Source organism: Poecilia mexicana, unplaced genomic scaffold, assembly GCF_051168715.1.
Source record: "Poecilia mexicana isolate PSO_F unplaced genomic scaffold, ASM5116871v1 scaffold_17, whole genome shotgun sequence".
Taxonomy (NCBI): domain Eukaryota; kingdom Metazoa; phylum Chordata; class Actinopteri; order Cyprinodontiformes; family Poeciliidae; genus Poecilia; species Poecilia mexicana.
This window is the reverse complement of record NW_028263386.1, coordinates 1,414,895-1,435,960: the sequence shown is the minus strand read 5'-3', so window position 1 is coordinate 1,435,960 and position 21,066 is coordinate 1,414,895. Positions and strand designations below refer to the sequence as shown.

Genomic DNA, 21,066 nt, shown 5'->3' with positions numbered 1-21,066 from the left:
CTCTGGTTATCTCTCCATCACTCCTCCACCCTCTTTTTACAAAACCAGCCTCTGACCTCGCTCCATTTCGCTGGGACCAGTCTCTGCAGGTCCAGAGTCCAGAACCCGAACATTTCCCGGTACCTCAGGTGTCCGCTCATAAAGCTCAGCTGATGTTTTATTAGTTCAGCTTTTCCCATCGCTGCAACAAATAAATCGTTTAATTTCCATGAGCATCACATCCTCAGAGGGAGGACGACTGGAACCGACCCAAACATTCGACCCAAACATTAGAATAAAAGTGACAAAGTCTTTGAATGAGGAATTGTTTGGACAGAACCTGAGTCACTAAATGAGTCGAGTTTGGGTTCAAATGAGTGAATTTTAGGATCGCAGTCTGCCAGTCAAACTCAGGACAAACAGAACCAGAATATCTGCAGGATTCTGGCTGAGGGACGTCGGAGCGACCAGAGAGTTCAGAGGTCACACAGACACAGCAGCAGGTTTACCCACCATGTTTTAAATGGATAAACTTCTACAGGTTTATCCATTCAGCTGGTTTCACAGCAGGAACAAATGAGCTTGAATTAAAAAGTCACCAGGTCCATTTATGTTGCATTTTTAATTATTTATCTGACAGAAAAAAAACTATTTATTTAAATTTCTTTGGTCAAATCTATGAAAAGCTTCACACAGAAACCAGGTAAACTTTCTGATTGTTTAAATTCATCTGATTCTGACTCATAATGACTGTTTGTGGATATCAGAGCAACACTTTGTGAAAACATCAGAACGTAACGGATATGAAGAGGCCCAACAATACGGTAACCTGAGCCCTGCAGCGTCACAATGAGCAGCCTACTGTCCTACTTCACCGAACAGGACAAAACGTCTCCTGGGCCCAAAGGCACACCTGATACTGATTAAAGCACAAACACTGAGATAAACACCAACATCGATTCAGATGTTCAGTTTGGATCAGGATCAGATTTATGGAGCCATAAAGTTATGAAAAAACAAAACATTTTGTTTGAAACTGACAGAAAAAGATTCAAAACTAAAATCTAATTTTGAAGTGAAAAAATGTAACTGAAAAATAAATTTTAAACTGAAAAAAGTTTTAAATGTTTCAGCAAAGGTTCAGTTTCAAATATTTATTTGAACAATTTTTACTCCAGGGTAGCTGAAGAAATAACAGAAATCAATTTTAAATTACAAATCATGGAACTGAAAAGTATTTCTGAGCTTCGCTGTTTGAAATCTTTTCTTTTCAGTGTCTGTAGCTCCATGTTGTCATTGATTTAAACAAACATGAGTGTAAAACCTACTTTGAAGCTTTTTGTAATTCCTGTTAATCATCTCATAATCCATGGAACCAGAGAAGCTTTTATTCTGAAAACCCAACGTAAGCCGAGCCGAGAGGAGACAAAAGAAGAAGAATGTCCAACCCTGATAAGCGTCCTGGTTTCCAGAGCCGCCCAGCGACGCCCTGGAGGCCGGCCCGGTTCCTCCGGCCCAGTTCCTCTGGCCTGGTTCCCCAGGCCCGGTTCGTCCAACCCGGTTCCTCCGGCCCGGTTCCTCCGGCCCAGTTCCTCTGGCCTGGTTCCCCAGGCCCGGTTCCTCCAACCCGGTTCCTCCGGCCCAGTTCCCCAGGCTCGGTTCCTCCGGCCCAGTTCCTCTGGCCTGGTTCCCCAGGCCCGGTTCCTCCAACCCGGTTCCTCCGGCCCAGTTCCTCTGGCCTGGTTCCCCAGGCCCGGTTCCTCCAACCCGGTTCCTCCGGCCCAGTTCCCCAGGCTCGGTTCCTCCGGCCCAGTTCCTCTGGCCTGGTTCCCCAGGCCCGGTTCCTCCAACCCGGTTCCTCCGGCCCGGTTCCCCAGGCCCGGTTCCTCCGGCCTGGTTCCTCTGGCCCGGTTCCTGTGGCCTGGTTTCCCAGGCTCGGTTCCTCCGGCCCGGTTCCTCCGGCCCGGTTCCTCTGGCCCGGTTCCCCAGGCCCGGTTTCCCAGGCTCGGTTCCTCCGGCCCGGTTCCTGTGGCCCGGTTCCTCTGGCCTGGTTCCTCCGGCCCGGTTCCCCAGGCCCGGTTCCCCAGGCTCGGTTCCTCCGGCCCGGTTCCTCTGGCCCGGTTCCTCCGGCCTGGTTCCTGTGGCCCGGTTCCTTCGGCCTGGTTCCTCCGGCCCGGTTCCTCTGGCCCGGTTCCTCCGGCCTGGTTCCTGTGGCCCGGTTCCTTCGGCCTGGTTCCTCCGGCCCGGTTCCTCCGGCCCGATTTCCTGTGGCCCGGTTTCATGGCATTTCATGAAAAGATGAAAGAACATTTATCTTTGGCATAGAATGAAATCAGTTTTCTTTCAGTGGCCTTTGACTAGGCCATTGAAAGAAGTTTGTCCACATGTTTCATAGAGGCTCCTCTCTGCTCGTCTCCTGGGATTTACTTCACTCACCTTCATCAGAGGGAAAGGAGACGTTTAGCTTTTGCTTCAGGCTCTTTAATTTGTTTTCCATCTACTCTCCCATGAAGGTCCAAGGGCCTCAAATGGCCCCCGAACCTTCATGGAGGCCCCCGGACCTTCATGGGCCCCCGGACCTTCATGGAGGCCCCCTGACCTTCATGGGGCCCCCGGACCTTCATGGGGCGCCTGGACCTTCATGGGGCCCTGGACCTTGATGGGGCCCTGGACCTTCATGGGGCCCTGGACCTTCATGGGGCGCCTGGACCTTCATGGGGCCCTGGACCTTGATGGGGCCCTGGACCTTGATGGGGCCCTGGACCTTCATGGGGCGCCTGGACCTTCATGGGCCCCCGGACCTTCATGGAGGCCCCTGGACCTTCATGGGCCCCCGGACCTTCATGGAGGCCCCCGGACCTTCATGGGGCCCCCGGACCTACGTGGGGCCCCTGACCTTCATGGGCCCCTGGACCTTCATGGGCCCCCGGACCTTCATGGAGGCCCCCAGACCTTCAGGGGCCCCGGACCTTCATGGAGGCCCCCGGACCTTCATGGAGGCCCCCTGACCTTCATGGAGGCCCCCGGACCTTCATGGGGCCCCGGATCTTCATGTTTAATCAGAAGCAGCAGATTTCTCTGTCGGACACTGAGATGCCGATCGGCCTCAGAGGTGAGTGGGTGGAGGTCAAAGGTCAGGCTGTGTGTTGACAGGCTGGGCTGCAGACTGTGGACTCTCTGTCAACACGGCTGGTCACTCATTAACGCAGCGGCGGCCGACTGGACCAGCGTCTCAGCCTCAGCGCCGCTTCTTCATATGTAAGTATTAAAACTGGTTCTGCCTCTGGAAGCAGCCACTTCCTGCTTCCTGCTTCCTGCTTCCTGCTTCCTGCGTCTTGGCCTGGCGATGAGCTGATGGAGCTCAGATTCTGCAGACGGACCGCAGGCCGAGTCGGTTCTGTCCAGAGAACTCTGAGCCTCCAGGCGACACAGATCAATATTCCAGTGGAGCTGAGAACGTTTCTGCGTTTTAAAAAGCAGAACGATGGTCTTCACCTCCTCCGATCTGTTTGGTGTCTGCAGGTCTGATGGGGACCATGACCCGCTCCGTGTTCTGCCTGCTGGTCTGCGTCGCTCTGTGGTCGGCTTCAGCCCTCAGCCTGTCAGGTGGGATTTCCTCAGATACTTTAAATACGAGGAAAAACCTTTGGAGGAAAAACCTTTGGAGGAAAAACCTTTGGAGGAAAAACCTTTGAGGAAAAACCTTTGGAGGAAAAACCTTTGGAGGAAAAACCTTTGAGGAAAAACTCCTCCTGTGTGACCTGAACACAGGGAGACCTGGACATGTCCATCTCCATGTTTCTGATGAAAATGTTCAGGTTTCATCCTTTTCAGGGAACTAAACATATTTGAGCTGATTGTTGCGATGCGTTGAACAGGACAGAGCAGGTTCTGGTTCTGATCCGTTCAGACAGAACAGACAGAACTGCTGCTGGTGGCTGTAAAACCTCAAAGTGAAAGAAAAACTTTACAGACAAACCACCAAATAAATGTCCTTCATTTGGTCACAAGGGAGGAAGAAAGAGAAAACAAGTTGAGCATAATTTGATTTTAAAGTCTTTTCTGCTTTTTATTATTACATTGAAAAGAAAACATTTTATCTCAGTGTAATGTCATATTTTTGTGTAATTTTTGTCCAGTGTGACGTATAAAGTTGGAAATTATTGTTTTTGTTCCAGGTTCATTTCCTGATACAAAACACTAATTATTTATATTATTTATTTCCAGAGATTTAAAGTCATGTTGTTCTTGTTGACATGTCTGAAGTTTCTAACTTCACAGAGAAGAAACTTTAAATAAATAAAATCCAGATTCTTTAAGTAAACAGAATGAAGAGATGCAGAACTGAGCCCGACTGTCTTTTTTTTAAAATCTAAACTTGTTCATCCTGACATGAACATAAAGACGTTCAGTCATAATAAACAGCAACAGATCAGAAAACGTCATCCCAGCTGTGAAGCACGGTGGAGGAGGAATGATGGCCCGGGATTGTTTTCAAGCATTTAGTTTTTACACATCCGCATGTCTTCATAGCTTCATACAGTCACATTATAACAAGTTTCCCTTTAAAAGATGAAGATTCATCTTCCAGCTGCGACCAAATGAAGCTCAACACCAGATTAAGATCCGATCCAGTCTGATCCGGTTTGATCCGGTCCAGTTCGGTCTGGTCTGATCCGGTCTGATCCGGTTTCATCCGGTCTGATCCGGTTTGATCCGGTCCAGTTCGGTCTGGTCTGATCCGGTTTGATCCGGTCCAGTTCGGTCTGGTCTGATCCGGTTTGATCCGGTCCAGTTCGGTCTGGTCTGATCCGGTTTGATCCAGTCCAGTTCGGTCTGGTCTGATCCGGTTTGATCCAGTCCAGTCCGGTCTGATCTGATCTGTTTCTGTTCAACAGAAATCCAGTTAAAAGATCTGATCCTGTTAAAGTCTGATAAAACCCAAACAGTGAAACGTGTAAATGCTGTTTCTGTCTGTGTGTGTGTGTGTGTGTTGTGTGTTTCTCTGTGTGTTTCTGTGTGTTGTGTGTTTCTCTGTGTGTTTCTGTGTGTTGTGTGTTTCTGTGTGTTGTGTGTCTCTGTGTGTTTCTCTGTATGTTGTGTGTTTATATGTGTTTCTGTGTGTTTCTGTGTGTGTTGTGTGTTTCTGTGTGTGTTTCTGTGTGTTGTGTGTCTCTGTGTGTTGTGTGTTTCTGTGTGTTTCTGTGTGTTGTGTGTTTCTCTGTGTGTTTCTGTGTGTTGTGTGTCTCTGTGTGTTGTGTGTTTCTGTGTGTTGTGTGTCTCTGTGTGTTTCTCTGTATGTTGTGTGTTTATATGTGTTTCTGTGTGTGTTTCTGTGTGTTGTGTGTCTCTGTGTGTTGTGTGTTTCTGTGTGTTGTGTGTCTCTGTGTGTTTCTCTGTATGTTGTGTGTTTCTGTGTGTTTCTGTGTGTGTTTCTGTGTGTTGTGTGTCTCTGTGTGTTGTGTGTCTCTGTGTGTTGTGTGTCTCTGTGTGTTTCTCTGTATGTTGTGTGTTTATATGTGTTTCTGTGTGTGTTGTGTGTTTCTGTGTGTGTTTCTGTGTGTTGTGTGTCTCTGTGTGTTGTGTGTTTCTGTGTGTTTCTGTGTGTTGTGTGTTTCTCTGTGTGTTTCTGTGTGTTGTGTGTCTCTGTGTGTTGTGTGTTTCTGTGTGTTTCTCTGTATGTTGTGTGTTTATATGTGTTTCTGTGTGTGTTGTGTGTTTCTGTGTGTGTTTCTGTGTGTTGTGTGTCTCTGTGTGTTGTGTGTTTCTGTGTGTTTCTGTGTGTTGTGTGTTTCTCTGTGTGTTTCTGTGTGTTGTGTGTCTCTGTGTGTTGTGTGTTTCTGTGTGTTTCTGTGTGTGTTTCTGTGTGTTGTGTGTTTCTCTGTGTGTTGTGTGTTTCTGTGTGTTGTGTGTTTCTGTGTGTTGTGTGTCTCTGTGTGTTGTGTGTTTCTGTGTGTTGTGTGTTTCTGTGTGTTGTGTGTTTCTGTGTGTTGTGTGTCTCTGTGTGTTGTGTGTTTCTGTGTGTTGTGTGTCTCTGTGTGTTGTGTGTGTTTCTGTGTGTTGTGTGTCCAGTGTTCTCCGACCCGCCCTCGGCCCACATGCTGCTCCGGTCCCGCCGGGCCAACAGCTTCCTGGAGGAGCTGAAGCCGCCCAACAAGGAGCGCGAATGTGTGGAGGAGAAATGTGACTTTGAGGAGGCCAGAGAGATTTTCCAAACCCGGGAGGCGACAGTAAGTTATGGATGGACCAGAACGGAGGAAATCTGACATGATTCAGGTTTTACTGGGAAGATTTATGGTTATTAAAACTTTAGATTCTCATTCCTTCATTATTTCAGGTGTATTTCTGTTAAATACTTTAGTCTGACTCCTGAAAGTGTTTTGATGCTTTTCATCCCTTCATCCTTCACCAAACCGTTTCAGAGGATTTATTAAGCAGCTTAAAATGAACCAACAAATAAGCAACAAGAATCAAATATGAACTGAATCTTTCTGCACACATTTTAGATTCATTATGGAGAATGGTAAAGGCAGAAACAAACACTTTAAGATGAGTTTTATATTTTGAGGAAAAATCTAAATTCTGAATGGAAGAAAGAAAAATTAAGAGAGCAGGTGAAAAAAACTAGTTTTAAGCTAATAACTGAACTCAGGTCAGACGTTCAGTAATGATTATTAATCATGTTTCAAATTCTGATCTCAAGCAGCAATAATCACGTTTCCCATTAAACTGCACAGTTTAATGTAGTTTAATGGGAAACTCTGTAGTTCATCTCTGGCTGAAGGGCCAAACTCTTATCTCTGATGTTCTGTTTGTTTTGCAGCTGGAGTTCTGGACCGTGTACACCGGTGAGTCACGTTAACACCGACAGCATTAAGAAAAAGATCCTTATAGTCAGCAATTATATAAAAAACCTGAGGATAAAAATAATAAATGTAACAGAATCCTGATGGATCATTTTTGTAGAGTTTTGTTTGTCTTCATGCTCTAATTTCTCAGAAAACTTCCAGCATCCCTGATGGAAAAACCAGCTGGTCTGACGTACGTCTGTTATTGTAGATGAATTATTGAAAAACAATAACTGAGCTAAACCAGAAACATGAACTTGTATGAAGCAGGAAGCTGCAGTAAAACCTGGTTAATAAAAGTGAAAACTCAGAGTTTCTGCAGCAGCGGATTCTGATGCTGTCCGGTCCGATCCGGTCCGGTCCGATCCGATCCTATCCGGTCCGGTCCGGTCCGATCCGATCCGATCCTGTCCTATCCGGTCCTATCCGGTCCGGTCCGGTCCTATCCGGTCCTATCCGATCCGGTCCGATCCGATCCGGTCTGTGGTCTGTTTCAGATGGGAACCAGTGTCAGTCCCACATGTGTGTCCATGGAGACTGCATGGATCAGCACCAGGACTACAAGTGCGTCTGTTACCATGGATACGAGGGCAGATACTGCCAACACAGTGAGTCTGCGGGTCAAAAATATGAACCTGATGAGGGTTCAGGTCAGGAGGCTGGTATCCGTTCAGACCCGGTTCTAATGTGGATATGATCATCATGTCACAACAAAAAGAGAAAAACACGACAAATTAACCCGAAACCAAACATTTATTGCCTGATTTTTTAAACTCCATCCAGATGTAACAGCCACAAACTGCTCTGTGGACAACGGCGACTGCGACCATGAATGCTCAGAGAGCGCGGACGGCGCGCGGCGGAGCTGCAGCTGCCTGAACGGATACAAACTGGACGACGACTCCAGGAAATGCAGCCCGAGAAGTGAGAGCGACTCCCAGCCTCAGATCAGCTGACGGCTCTGATGACGCATTAAAGCAACACTCACAATATTTTTAAACTGATGTTTTCAATTTAAAAATGCTGCAATACATGGTACCCACCAGTAGGTGGAGGAACATCCTGAGCACGACTAAAGCTGTGCTAGGCTAAAGATGGATTCAACCTTCAACTTTAATGTTACAAATCTGACATCACGATGATGTCACACCCATATTAACCTTTTTCCAGTTGCAAACTGGGAACCAGTGAAATCTGCCAGTGTGATGGTAAACCATACCATGAAGGTGAGCAATTTAGGAGTTACAGACCGACAGAAGTGCAAATTACAAGTTTATCTCTCCTGCAATTTTAAGGTAAAAGGTCAAAAATACTTTTTTAGGTCAAGATTTTTGCTGAAGTTTACAAACTTGAAAATCATAAAATTCCAGCTTTGAAGTAGAACAGGAATGCAGCATGCTCCCTGGATGTAACTGAATAAAGCTATAAAGACAAAGCATCAACTGGCCTGGATTCCTGCTAACATGCTAACATTCTGTTTCGTGCTGCAGGTTCCTCGTCTTGTGGTCAGATTCTGATCAACAGGTCGGAGTACAGCGAGCCGATGGACGGCCTGCTGCCCTGGACGGTCGGAGGGGAGGTGGGCAAGAAGGGGGAGAGTCCCTGGCAGGTAACCGAGCAACAGGGAAACACTCAGAGTTCAGCAGACACCTCATGTTTGTCCAGAATATTAAAAAAGAGATTTTTATCTGCACAGTTTGACTGGTTTTTACCATTCTACCTCAAACATAAACCATCAAATACTTCAACTTCAGAATAATAATTCATTCCCAACCCTGGAGTCGGTAATCGTCTGTTTTAGAGCCTCATATCTGGAAGGCCAAATCTTCCAGCAGAGTCTACAGGAACTGCTCTGCTGGTGATCTCAAGATCAACACAACTTCGGCTGCAGAAATGATAGAAACCCCAACCTGTCCAAACTGACAGCTTTGGCTTTCCAGCTGCAGAGAAAAACTTGGAAAACGTCAAGTAGGATGGCTTTACTCCCATCAACCAACCAACCCACCCACCCACCCACCCACCCACCAACCCACCCACCCACCCACCCACCCAACCAACCAACCAACCAACCCACCCACCCACCCACCCACCCACCCAACCAACCAACCAACCAACCAACCAACCAACCAACCAACCACCAACCAACCAACCAACCAACCATCCAACCAACCAACCAACCAACCAACCAACCAACCAACCAACCAACCATCCAACCAACCCACCCACCCACCCACCCAACCACCAACCAACCAACCACCAACCAACCAACCAACCAACCACCCAACCACCAACCAACCAACCATCCATCCAACCAACCCACCCACCAGCTACCCAACCAACCAACCAACCAACCAACCAACCAACCAACCAACCAACCAACCAACCATCCATCCAACCAACCAACCATCCAACCAGACGTATGTCTGGTTGGATGGTTGGTTGGTTGGTTGGTTGGTTGGTTGGTTGGTTGGTTGGTTGTACAACTGCTGTACAGATTGGCAAAACAAATGGAAAATATTTTCAAATAGGTAAAAAGAAAAAATGACCAGCTGGATAAGTTATGGATATTTTGTTAAGGATGTTTAGTCAGATTGATTAAAGTTCATGCTGCCAACACTGAGATCTTATTTTGGATTCACAATTCCTTTAAAAAAAAGATTCTGGGTTTGGTGTAACTTTGTTTAAAGCCAGTTACCAAGAAATGATCTTCCAAATTAAAGTCAAGCTTGGTTTAAAAAGAACTAGTTAAAGTAATGTGAATACTTCAGTTAAATGTTTTAGCAGTGTGTTTTCAGGTTTTCTGTTAATATTTCATGTATGTTTGTACGTCTAGGTGCTGGTGATGAATGCCAGAGGGCATTTTCACTGCGGAGGCGTCCTGATTGATGAAAACTGGGTCCTGACTGCTGCCCACTGCCTGGAAAACAACTTCAGGTTCACCGTACGACTGGGTGAGCGCTCCGTCTGCAGACACCGAATCCATAAGCCATCAAACTGATCATAACACCAAAACAAAGACAAAATGATACTGAAGTATTTGTGCAACTTTTATTTCATCTCCTTTTAATCGCAGTGCAGCAGGTTTCACGTTTCATTTCATCCTCTGCTTCTTTCATCCTCTCATCAACTTGGGAAAAACTTCAGTCATGTAGCAGAAACTTGAAATGCTGAGCTGCTGTATTTGCTATGTTGGTATTTACACTGAGGTGTTGAAGATCTGGTTCTATAGATCTACAGAGAGAAAATGAAGGAGATGTTTTGGACATAAAGTCTGAAGTAATGGTGTCATTTTCAATGAGCTGTTAAACTGATTAGTGCATGAATCTGAGATCAGTGCTGTGGACTTCACAGTGCTCTGCTGAGACCTTTCCACCCTGCGGTTTATTATCATTATTTTTCATATTTAACTGACCATTAAATATGAATGCTCTATGAATGAACCAAAGTGATCAGATGAGGATGAAGAGAACAAAACAAGCAGTAAGTAAAGACGTAACGGCAGAAGTTTCACTTTCAGTTTCAAGCATCTGCCATCCTGATGTGAGTAAAGCCTCAGTATAGCATAGTGTGACATTGAGTGATGTCATTACTGTGTCATTGCTGGAGGATTTTAGTTGAAGTTGTGGCTGTTCTGTTCCAGGAGTGAACTTTGGCGTGTAAGTAAATTTTTCCAACTTCTGCCTGATTTATCCGATGATAAATCTCTTATTCTCCAGGTTTAGATGTGCAGCTCGGCATTCTGGGAGAGTTGTTTTCCTGAGGCAGTTTTTCTTTCACAAGACGTAATAGTGTGACAGCAGTGTGAAAAACGTAACACCTCATCGTGATCATGACCTTTTTACTCAGGTGACTACGAGCGAACGAGAAATGAAGGCACAGAGGTTTCGATTAGAGTCGCCAAGACCTTCAAACATCCCAAGTACAACTCCAGAACGGTGGACAACGACATCGCCCTGATGCGTCTGCAGTCGCCCGCCCCGTTCTCCAAATACATCGTCCCCGCCTGCTTACCTGGCCGCGCCTTGGCTGAGAAGGTGCTGCACCTGAACGGCACCACCACAGTGGTGACCGGCTGGGGTAAAGATGACAGCGGCAGGTACAGCTCAGCGCTCAACGTCATCAAAGTCCCGCTGGTTAATCACACCGCTTGCAGCCAGCAGATGTTTCCCCATGAAATCACCGACAACGTCCTCTGTGCCGGGATCCTGGGTCAGAAAATCGATGCCTGTGAGGGGGACAGTGGGGGGCCGATGGTCACTCTGTACCGGGACACCTGGTTCCTGGTCGGCCTCGTGTCGTGGGGCGAGCGCTGTGGCATGGTGGATAAGTTGGGCATCTACACCAAGGTGTCCAACTACAACGAGTGGATCACTCAGGTACAGGAGGAATGGGACCGAGGACATCAGCCTCAGTAACGCCCAGCCAGCCAACCAACCTGCTGCGTCAAACCCACAGGAACGCCTCAGTGCCTCGGTGCTGATGGAAAACGTTTCGTTAAATAAACCTGCTGACTCTAGAGAGGCTTCAGTGTCTGTTTTACCACCACTGACCTTCGTACTTCAGGTCAATAACCAGATATTACATGTCAAGCTGCTGGAGGGTTTCCTCTTCTGAAGCATCTGAATGTGTTTCATGTTCATCTACAATAAAACCTGCTGTTTGTCAAACGCCTGTTTAACTTAGATTATTTAAATGATGCAGGGCTCCTGGCTGACCGTCTCTTCACTCAGACAGTCTTCAGTCTTTCTGCCCACAGAATCACCACCCAGACCCACTAAAGACATCTAACTTCTGTTTGGGAGAAACAATTCAGCTTTGAAATGAATTGAATTGGATGAATAACAAACTTCTGAGTCTTCTGACGCTCGCCACTTATTTTGTGCCTTCCTGGCTGCCGTACATCAGTTTAGTGTCAAAACAAGATTAAATGTGATGACCATCAGATTATCTGATGAATCTGATGATGACCTGAGGTGAAACTATGACGACCAACAAACTGCAACATGATTACACACAGATCAGAAAGCACAACTGTTTATTATATTTACTGTCATTTTCCTCCAGTTAAAACTGAGTGCACAGTTTCTTAAAGGGACAGTGACACATTCAGGTGATAAATTCACTTAAGGCATTTACTGTACGCTAAAATGTTCCAAGAACTGGACACAGTTTGAAGTAGATATGAAGATAAACTTATTAGATTCAAGCTGAGTAAAGATTCACCTGAGACACGAACATCTACAGCTTCAGCTTCACCAAATATCACAAATTTAATAAACCCACTGAGTTTATTAAACTACATCCACATTTAAACAACTTCTGACAAGTTTCAACAGTGAACATCTTCATGGTTTCATCTAGAGAAGCCAGTAAAACCTTAATATTTTACAAACATGGAGTTCTGACCTGAGTTTTTATTTGTTTTATTATAACACTGAACAGGAAAACGTTTATCCCTAAAACTTCCCCCTAGTTGCCTGGTTTTAAATTTGTGCTTTTGATTAAATGTTTGAAAAACAAAAACAAGTTTCAGGTAAAATATTTGAACCAGTTCATGATGTCAGTTTCCTCAAAGATGCTTTGTTTTATTTAGACTTGAGAAATTGAATTTATTATTGCATTTCCCTTCGTCTGATAAAACAAAAACAAAATCTGTTGTTTTCCATAAATGATGAAATGATGAATGTGCTTTAACTCACCTTCTGTCCAAAACCAAACCTGCTTTTCACACAAAGTGATTCAGATCGAAAGGTTCTGATCAGAGCTGAGATATTTATCTGATCATCACAGATCTATCAGGCCGAGGAGAGGTGGAGCGTTTCCCTGTCCTGCAGAGTCCAAATATAATAATAATAATAAAGTTATATTTGTTTATCTCTAATATTGTGGGACTAATATCCGTCTTTTTATGTCCTTTTCTAAATGATCATTAACAAAATGTTTTCATCAGTTTGAGCTCCTTTTTGTTCCTTTTCTTTTTGTATTTCTGTGAGTTTCTTTCCTTCCTGTGGTCAGAAAAAATTAGAGATAAAATTTGAGAAAAACATAAAAATATGGAGCCAGAAAACTTAACAGAACACAGATTTGAAAAATATGTTTGCTCTAAAAATGCTCTAATAAATTTAAACACCAAAGAAAAAACTAATATATTTGAGGAACCTGGTTCTTATTTAAGAGGAGAAATAAATGAAGTTTGTCATTTAAATCTCATAATTAAAATAATAAATCATTAACTTTCTGGAAGCCAATCTGCCTGATTCATTCGCCAAAAATTCACTTCCACATTCAGTCACTTTTCACAGCAATAATTATGCTTTTTTATAAGATAAATAAATGAAATACTTAATAGATTTGATGTTTTCTGCACTGCTTTACTTGTTTTTTATGGGTTTATTTTGTAGTTTTAAGATTTGCTACAAACGAAACTCTAAAGTTGAAACACTGCATGTCAGCGTATCACTTTATACAATATAAACACTATTTATGTATTTCTGAGTCATTATGATTTTACTTCTCAAATCTAATCTCTTAGTTTTGTGGCTGATTTCATTTCAGTGTTTCTCTCCTGTTTGAATCAGTCTGATCTCCTCAAACTGACCTGAAGTTTCAGTTTCCAGATTAAAATTCAAACTGTGACTCTGAGCAGAGAGGAAAACGTCCACAGCTTCATCAGGACGCTCCTCTCCTCTTCCTCAGCTCCTCCTCGTATCGCTGCAGCTGAGACATGAAGCCGGGGTTCGGATCCACGACGTGCCGAGCCGTCTTCACCCTCTGGGAGGAAACAACAAGCATCAGAACCAGAACGACTCTGGACCGAGGTTCTGTCTGGATCCGGACGGTGCTGCCCTCTGCTGGTGGTTTAGATAAATCACTGATCTAAAATAAACACCTTTAAACTGCAGGAGCAGAACAGACTGCAGGTTTATGGAAACATTTTAAAACCTTTTACTATTTTAGTTTAAGAAAAACAACTAAAGCGGCACAGAAATGAAGAGATGTGACCAAAAAGAGGCTTCAGGTTTCAGCTTCAATCAGATCAACCTGAAAGTTCAAAGAATAAAATAGAAACAGAAATAATCTCTATTGTCCCAAAGAGGACAAATTCAAAGTTTCACACTAAATTAAAATAAAAAAAGTGTGAAAAAATATATTAAAGACAAGATTTAAAGAATATTTTATAAGATTTTATACATGTTGGGTTATTACAATAATAATAATAATAATAATAATAATAATAATAATAATAATAATAATAATAATAATAATAATAATATCATACAAGATTATGAACAAAGAAACTGGAACATATTTCATTTCTTTATCATGACATAATTTAAGGTTTTTATTTTACTGTTTTTTTCTGATTTCCTGCTATTGTTTCATAATTTAATCTTTCATCTTTAAGCTGCATCACTTCAGTTATTCCTTCTTTATAAATGTAATTATTGTTAAACCATTTTTAACGCTCTGCCCCTTTAAAAGTTAAAAAGTGAAAGTGATCCATGACTGTTGATGTCTAAATGTAGTTAAAGGTGTTTTGATCTAATAAGATAATAAACTGATTTTAAATGTTCCTCCTCTGTTTCTGATGACGGAGCTGGATGAGCTCCGTCCATCACCCTAATCTTTAGCTCCCTTCTGTGATCAGATTCATTCTGAGCCTGGATGTTTCCCTCTGAGCTCGGTGACCTCAGCTCAGAGGTCACTCAGACGTCAGCAGGAATTTATTCCGTCTGTCGGGTCCAAAGTCACCTTGGACATTAAAACCTTCGGTTCTGCTGAGCAGACGGACCCGGCCGGAACCGCTTCATTCATCTGTTCTGTCTGATCCTGTTACAGCTGCTGGTTCTGACCCGGAGTTACAAATATGAACTCAGTGGGAATTTAATGTGTCTGTTAAACATACAGAAGGTCAAAGGTCACTGTTGACCATCATCCAGTCGGTCGCTGTTAGAAAGAGAACTGGACTTTAACATTCAGAACTATTTCACTGAGCGGGTTGAAGTAAAAACTTGATTTGTTTGGACTGGAGCCGAACCGGACCAGGTTCTGCTGCTTCTCTGTGAAAATCTGAACTTATGCAGATGACTCTGTGATTTGCTCCGGTTCTTCTGAGCACCAGAACCAGGCTGGACATCGCAGTTCGGCGCCGACAGTAGAAGCAACATTTCCGTTCGACGTGTTTTATGATGATATGAATGGAGGAACTGTTGGTACTGATTCACCTTCTTTCTACACCTGCAAAGCCCAAACCCAGAACCCTGGATCACCTGGAAGGCCTCCGTCAGCGTCAGGCCGCGGTGCTTCATCAGGTAGGCGATGCAGACGGTGGCCGAGCGGCTGCGTCCGTTCTTGCAGTAGACCAGGCTGCGTCCGCCGCGGTTGGCCTCCTTCTGGATGGCGTCGGCGCAGCGGTCAAAGTGGCGGTACAGATCCTCGTTGGGGTCGTCGTAGACGGGGATCTGCATCCTGGTGACGCCGCTGCTGGTCGGGAACGGCTGCTGCTTGGACACGTTGATGCAGAGCGTCACCGCCTCCTGCTGGATGAGGTCGTCGCTGCAGGCGGAGCGGGCGTTGCTGATGAACAGAGCCTTGGAGACTTTACACAGCTGCAGCATCCTGTCTGACCCTGCTGGGCCTCCGTACTTAACCAAAGCCAACAGCTTCCTGGTCGGAAGGAGAAGCATGAGCGTTAAAGACGGGCAGTTTAACAAAACTACAATTATAAGGATTTTATTCAAATTCTGCACAAAGATCTGCTCTCAACTCCTCAGATTCCTGCTGATGGTAAAAGTTTATTGCCTGACAGAGAAAAGAGAGAAAGAAATCTTAAACTCTTTACGTTCCGATTTCCAAATTTTCACTGAAGTCCGATTTTTTTCTGCGTTCATGCTACCGATTAAATGCGACTTGTGTGTGAACAGTTTCTGACCCCAAAGCGACCTGCAGAATAAGAACCTGGACATGACAGCAGCGCTGTGTTTACTGGAAAATGGCCGCCGCCGCCTCTGGATGGATTTTAGCGTTTTTCAGACCCGACAGCCGATCATAAAACTAAACCCATCTGACCGGAGCTGAGAAACCTGACTGGACACAAACTTCTTTCATTTCAGTCGTTGTTCATCCAGATTTACCGTCTGGATGTAAACAATGTCGGATGAAACGCGACATGACCGTTCAGACTGCAGAAAACGATCAGACGTGATTTAGTTCCACATGTAGAAATGACACAAATCAGATATTTTGGGGGATAAAACGATCAGAATTTGTCCGTTCAGACGGATCTGAAAGAATCTGATTTGGTCGCATTTACCTGCTGAGTCAACAGTTCACACGTTTGGCTAAGAAAGCGATGGTGACGCCATCTGGTGGCAGAAAAAGGAAGCTACCAGCAGATGCTGTCCGCTTTCTTAAACCTTCAGTTTCCAAGGATTCGATGCTGCTGATCACTGGATATGTAATAATATATATGTAATAAATAACTAAATTAGCTATTTACCCAACAAACCAAACATCCAGAGTTTATTACAGCTGTGAAGTTTCTCCAGCCTGGTCAGTTAAAGTGGAAATGTGTTTTATGTATTTCTCTCATTTTTCATTTTTATGTTTGATATTAATTGTTTTTGCATTAAAATGAAATAAATTTTAAATTTGGACACAATGAATTATTTTAGATCTTTTAGATATTATTCCTAATTTATTCAAAAATTAAAAAAAAATCAGCACCTAACACACACACACACACACACACACACACACACACACACACACACACACGTCGGTCTGACCTGCAGCTGCACCTTCCTGAATGAATCTGCTTTTCCTCAGAGGAACCCGTTCTCCGTCCGTTCCTGCAGACCGACCGATCCGCTGTGTCCAGGCCTCCTCATGACCCCCAACTGTTCTGATCAACAACACACTCACCCTCACACACACACACACACTGCTCCTGCTGCTATATTTATGCTGCTGACAGCTGCAGGGTCCTAATGCTGCTCAGATTAAAGCCTGACAGGAAACAGTGAGAGTTTCTGTCTGTCAACTGATCAGTAGCTAATATTTAGAATCACCATCATAAAAATCACTTCACCAACTGTTTGGTTCTACTTCACCTCAACGATGTTCCACTCGGATCTTTTTCCAGCAGATTTTCTGTTTTATGGCTTAAAAATGTGACTCAGATTCAAACTGAGGGAACAGGACTGAATATAAAGCAGCACAGCCTGCATGAATCTGTACATTATTAAATCTTACATATTAAAATAAGAAACATGCATGAATCACTTTAATATTCCATATCTGACTGATATATGTAAATATCATTTCTGTTCAGAAAAGAGAAACTGACTGGAGGGAAATAAAAACGAAGTGAAGAAAAACTGAAATCTGTTTTTGAGTGTTTTAATGAAAATCTGATTAATGAAATTATTCAGGTTTTTCTGTTTTCCACAGATCTATTTCTCACAGGAACGTTACAGGCCGATAAAAGGAAGAAAGGTTTTTAGTAAAATTGGAAAAATTTATGAAACTTAAGTTTACAAAAAAAAAAAGGATTCTTTACTGTAAAAAACAAAATTACATTTAAATGTTTTAGCTCATCTTATCCAAGGTTCTTCAAAGAGTTGCAGAGGCTGATGTGTGTAGCAGGAAGGATCTCCTGTAGCAGCCTGTGTTACAGTGAAACAGCAGAAGCCTCTGACTGAAGACACCGTTGTTGTTTAATGGATTCATGAATGAGACGCTCCAGGTTGTCTGTGATGTTCTGCAGTTTAGATTCAACCTTCCTGACATTAAACCAAACCGTCTCAAACTCATAACTAAAATGTTCTTCTGAACTTTTCCCCCATTTGGCCAGTAGAGGGAGCTAGTTCCCACCTGTCTGTGAGGCCTCGGTGTTCTGGTTCTGTTGCAGATAGCTGGAAGATGTCCAGTAAAACATGTTGTAAACTCACATAGATTTGATTTACTTCACGTTTCCCCAACACAATCTTTTTCATCTCTTATCTCTTTCATCTCTTATCTCTTTCATCTCTTTCCGGGACACTCGTCCCCTCTATGTTGGACAGACGTTGTCCTCACATGCAGGACCTCAGCCAGATGTGCAATTGTTGCCGGTGTGCGTTGTGGCGTGTTTTTTCAGCGTTGCAGCGTATTGAAACCTTTCTCCACACGTGCTGCAGGAGTACGGCTTCTCTCCTGTGTGTGTCCTCATGTGGACAATCAGGCTGTTGCTCCGACTGAATCGTTTCCCGCAGGTTTTGCAGGAGTGCTTCTTCTCTCCGGTGTGCGTCCTCATGTGAGCCTTCAGGTTTCCGCTCTGGGTGAAGCTTTTGCCACAGATCTGGCAGGAATACCTGCGGTCGCCCATGTGGATGGCGGTGTGCCACTTGAAGGCTGAGGAGTTGGTGAATCTCTTCCCGCAGGTGTTGCACAGGTATGGCTTCTCCCCAGTGTGGGTTCTCATGTGGACCAACATGCTGTAGCTGCACCTGAAGCTTTTCCCACACGTCTCACAAGAGTACGGCCTCTCGCCCGTGTGCATCCTCGCATGATATCTCAGAGCGGACGCGGCTTTGAAAGCTTTCCCACATTCGTTGCAGACGTACGGCTTCACTCCCGTGTGGCTCATGTGATGCATCTTCAGGTGATATTTTTTCCTAAAGACTTTTCCACAGAAGTCACATTTTAAGGTGACGCGTCCTGCCTGAGAAACACTCTGATTGCCTGAAACCGGATAAACGTCCTGGTTAATGATCTCACTGCCATCGTCGTCAGGTTCTTCCTGACCCACCTGTTCCGTCTTTGTGGATCCTAGATCTACATCCTCGCCTCCTTCCTGATGCAGACTCTGGAGACCATCAAAGGTTTCCTCTGCTACTCCGGTCTCACCTTCCCCATACAGAAGCGCCACCAGAAACGTTTTGGACTCTTCCTTCGGCTCCAGTTGATCCGTCTGCAGACTGCTGCAGGGTTCGTCCTGCTCCTCTTTGATCTGTGGAGGTTCTGGCTCCTCCTGCTGGTGGCAGAGCAGCAGCTCGGCAGGAAGCTCCTCCTGTTCCAGATGAACATGTTTCTGTGGAAGATCTAATAGGGAAACGGTGTGGACAAAGTTCAGAAAAACATCAACACAAACCTGTTTCATCACTCACATTTTTATAAAAGGTGAATTTGTTTGTGACAAACTCTTGGTAGAAAAGCAAACTACTGACCTTTGCTGGTTAATTGAAAAACAAGCTGTAGGAAGTAGATTAAACTACTTCCTGTTTGGGGTTTAACCAACCTAGCTTTAGCATTACAGTGAATAACTGTTGGAGCTTTAACAAAAACATTTAGTATGTTTAGCTTTGAGATGCATAAAATATATAATTTTATGTTGAGAGTTAACTGCTCCATCGTAGGTGCTCAAAGGAGCGCTACAGCAGATCCTTTCTCCCACACAACACTCCATAACTCTGCTTTTATTTGCACATTTTTCTGTTTTTATGAAAACATATAGGTACATTTTGCACATTTCCCTCTCTAAAGGATCATAATCAGCTGCAAATTACTTTTTATGTGATTATTAATCCTCGCAGTAAAGTCTTTCATTCCTGTTTTACTCTACCTGACATTTCAGCATAGATGGGTAAAAATTTTTAGACTAGAAAATAAAAACACGACTGTTTCAGTCATTTCATTTTGCAGGCTTGTTTAAGCTCCGTTCGTTCGTTCAGTCTGAGGGTAAAGAAACAGCTCGTTAGTCCCAGAACATCACCTGATCAGGCAGCATCCTGACCGTGTATGGCCCTTTAAATCTGGCAGTCATCTCTTCAGATCTGTCTGATAAATGAATGCAGCTGCTTTCATATTTAAGCCTGGCTGGTTAAATTAACCAACCAGGATCACATCCCTGTATTTGGTTACTGATACCTGCTGGTTTCTGGGGTGTTTGTGTTTTCCAGCTCGTTTCCATCATTCTGCGCTGACGGTCGAGCTCTTCTTCATACTGAATGATGGTTTTCTCAAAAACTCCGAAGATTTCTTCAGCAGCAGCAGCTAGCCGCTGTCTGATGAACTCTCTCACATTCAGAGCTGAACACATTGTTGCTCCTGACCGGAGAAAACCAACAAACAAACCGCACAATGGAGCTAGCAAGCTACAAGCTACAAGCTAGCTTCTTATTGTTTACTTCCGCCGGGAGGTCAGAAGGTCCGCACCATCTCGACGCCGGCGCACATGGTGGTGCACTGGTGGGGTGGAGTCTGTGTTGAAAGCTGCTTGTCTGCCGTTTTCTCCAGATATTAGTCTTTCAGTTTAAGACACGAATGTCCAAAGTGCGGCCTGGGGGTCATTTATGGCCGCTGGACTTATTTTTGTGCGACTGTAATTCAGGAATCATGCAAATATGACCCTCAGCGGTTGGTTATTGCAGATGGAAACTTTACTTATATCCATTTTATTCATCCACTTACATAGTTTACTTATAGTCATTATTACAGATATAAAGTATTGAAAATAAAAACAAACAAATAGTGGATTTTGTATTCTCTTTAGCTTCATCATAAACAGAATCGTGTCCATCCAGTGATCTTTACTCGAAAGCAGACTTGGTTCACTTAAATCTGTTTTTAAAGGGGCAGTTTTATGTAAAATCACCCTTTTTAGCTTTACATTATATTACTCTCGTCTTAAACATTTCTAGAGTGTCGCATTAATTCCTTCATGTTTGAGAAATCAAATCTTCTGTTTGTTTTTATCTCCACTCTAATGTTGTTGGGGAAACTTTCCACTTTTAATCCATATCCAGTAAATGGAGGCCAACCTACGGACATTATAGCTTCAATATAAAATCTCAGACTTTTTCATACCAAATCTGATTAAATAATCTAAATTTCTTTTGTTTAAAAGAAATTACAAATAAAAGGAAAATATTTGTGAAACTTTGCTCGTTTCAATCATCTCCTTGGGAGTTGAATTGAATTCAAAGTCCAACTAAAGACAAGCTGATGCAACATCAACACAGTGAAGTCTAAACGATGCATGAATATTATTCTCGTAATATTACTTCATCCTTATATGACTGTTGTATTATGATTTTATTCTTGCATTATTTCAGCTTTATTTTTGTTAAATGACTTTATTCTCCATCTTATTGTTTCTTGGGGCCCCACCACTGAGGACCAGATGACCAGTTCCAGCCTGAATCCTGGAGCTGATCAACAGACAACAGAGAGAAATGGAAAACATGAACGTCACCCG

The 21,066-nt window shown here is 43.8% G+C and overlaps 3 protein-coding genes across 3 annotated transcripts; 1 reads left to right on the top strand and 2 right to left on the bottom strand.

Moving 5' to 3' along the window:
• The first annotated feature begins 3,132 nt into the window (after positions 1–3,132).
• Positions 3,133–11,494, top strand: proca (protein C (inactivator of coagulation factors Va and VIIIa), a). Its single transcript, XM_015012442.2, has 9 exons — positions 3,133–3,237; positions 3,502–3,585; positions 6,052–6,209; positions 6,803–6,827; positions 7,325–7,435; positions 7,611–7,751; positions 8,318–8,436; positions 9,661–9,778; positions 10,674–11,494. Exons 2-9 carry the CDS (start codon positions 3,507–3,509, stop codon positions 11,240–11,242), a joined length of 1,320 nt encoding a protein of 439 aa, XP_014867928.2. The 5' UTR covers positions 3,133–3,237; positions 3,502–3,506; the 3' UTR covers positions 11,243–11,494.
• Positions 11,495–11,845: 351 nt separating this feature from the next.
• On the bottom strand, positions 11,846–17,130 carry dusp28 (dual specificity phosphatase 28). The gene is made up of 3 exons (XM_015012445.2): positions 16,616–17,130; positions 15,098–15,494; positions 11,846–13,598 (listed from the first exon to the last, which is right to left on the bottom strand). Exons 2-3 carry the CDS (start codon positions 15,443–15,445, stop codon positions 13,497–13,499), a joined length of 450 nt encoding a protein of 149 aa, XP_014867931.2. The 5' UTR covers positions 15,446–15,494; positions 16,616–17,130; the 3' UTR covers positions 11,846–13,496.
• An 82-nt stretch (positions 17,131–17,212) lies between these two features.
• Positions 17,213–20,206, bottom strand: LOC106933295 (uncharacterized). Its single transcript, XM_015012443.2, has 2 exons — positions 19,737–20,206; positions 17,213–18,911 (listed from the first exon to the last, which is right to left on the bottom strand). Exons 1-2 carry the CDS (start codon positions 19,906–19,908, stop codon positions 17,917–17,919), a joined length of 1,167 nt encoding a protein of 388 aa, XP_014867929.2. The 5' UTR covers positions 19,909–20,206; the 3' UTR covers positions 17,213–17,916.
• Positions 20,207–21,066: the final 860 nt, after the last annotated feature.

Bases quoted from the DNA above. Each gene is read 5' to 3' on its own strand.
- proca (XM_015012442.2), top strand. From the start codon at position 3,507: ATGGGGACCATGACCCGCTCCGTGTTCTGCCTGCTGGTCTGCGTCGCT. The intron at 6,210-6,802 runs GTAAGTTATGGA...TTTGTTTTGCAG, and splicing joins TCCAAACCCGGGAGGCGACA to CTGGAGTTCTGGACCGTGTA. The intron at 8,437-9,660 runs GTAACCGAGCAA...TTGTACGTCTAG, and splicing joins AGGGGGAGAGTCCCTGGCAG to GTGCTGGTGATGAATGCCAG.
- dusp28 (XM_015012445.2), bottom strand. From the start codon at position 15,445: ATGCTGCAGCTGTGTAAAGTCTCCAAGGCTCTGTTCATCAGCAACGCC. The intron at 13,599-15,097 runs GTGATCCAGGGT...GTTTCCTCCCAG, and splicing joins CGCTGACGGAGGCCTTCCAG to AGGGTGAAGACGGCTCGGCA.
- LOC106933295 (XM_015012443.2), bottom strand. From the start codon at position 19,908: ATGTGTTCAGCTCTGAATGTGAGAGAGTTCATCAGACAGCGGCTAGCT. The intron at 18,912-19,736 runs GTATCAGTAACC...TTTCCCTATTAG, and splicing joins AACACCCCAGAAACCAGCAG to ATCTTCCACAGAAACATGTT.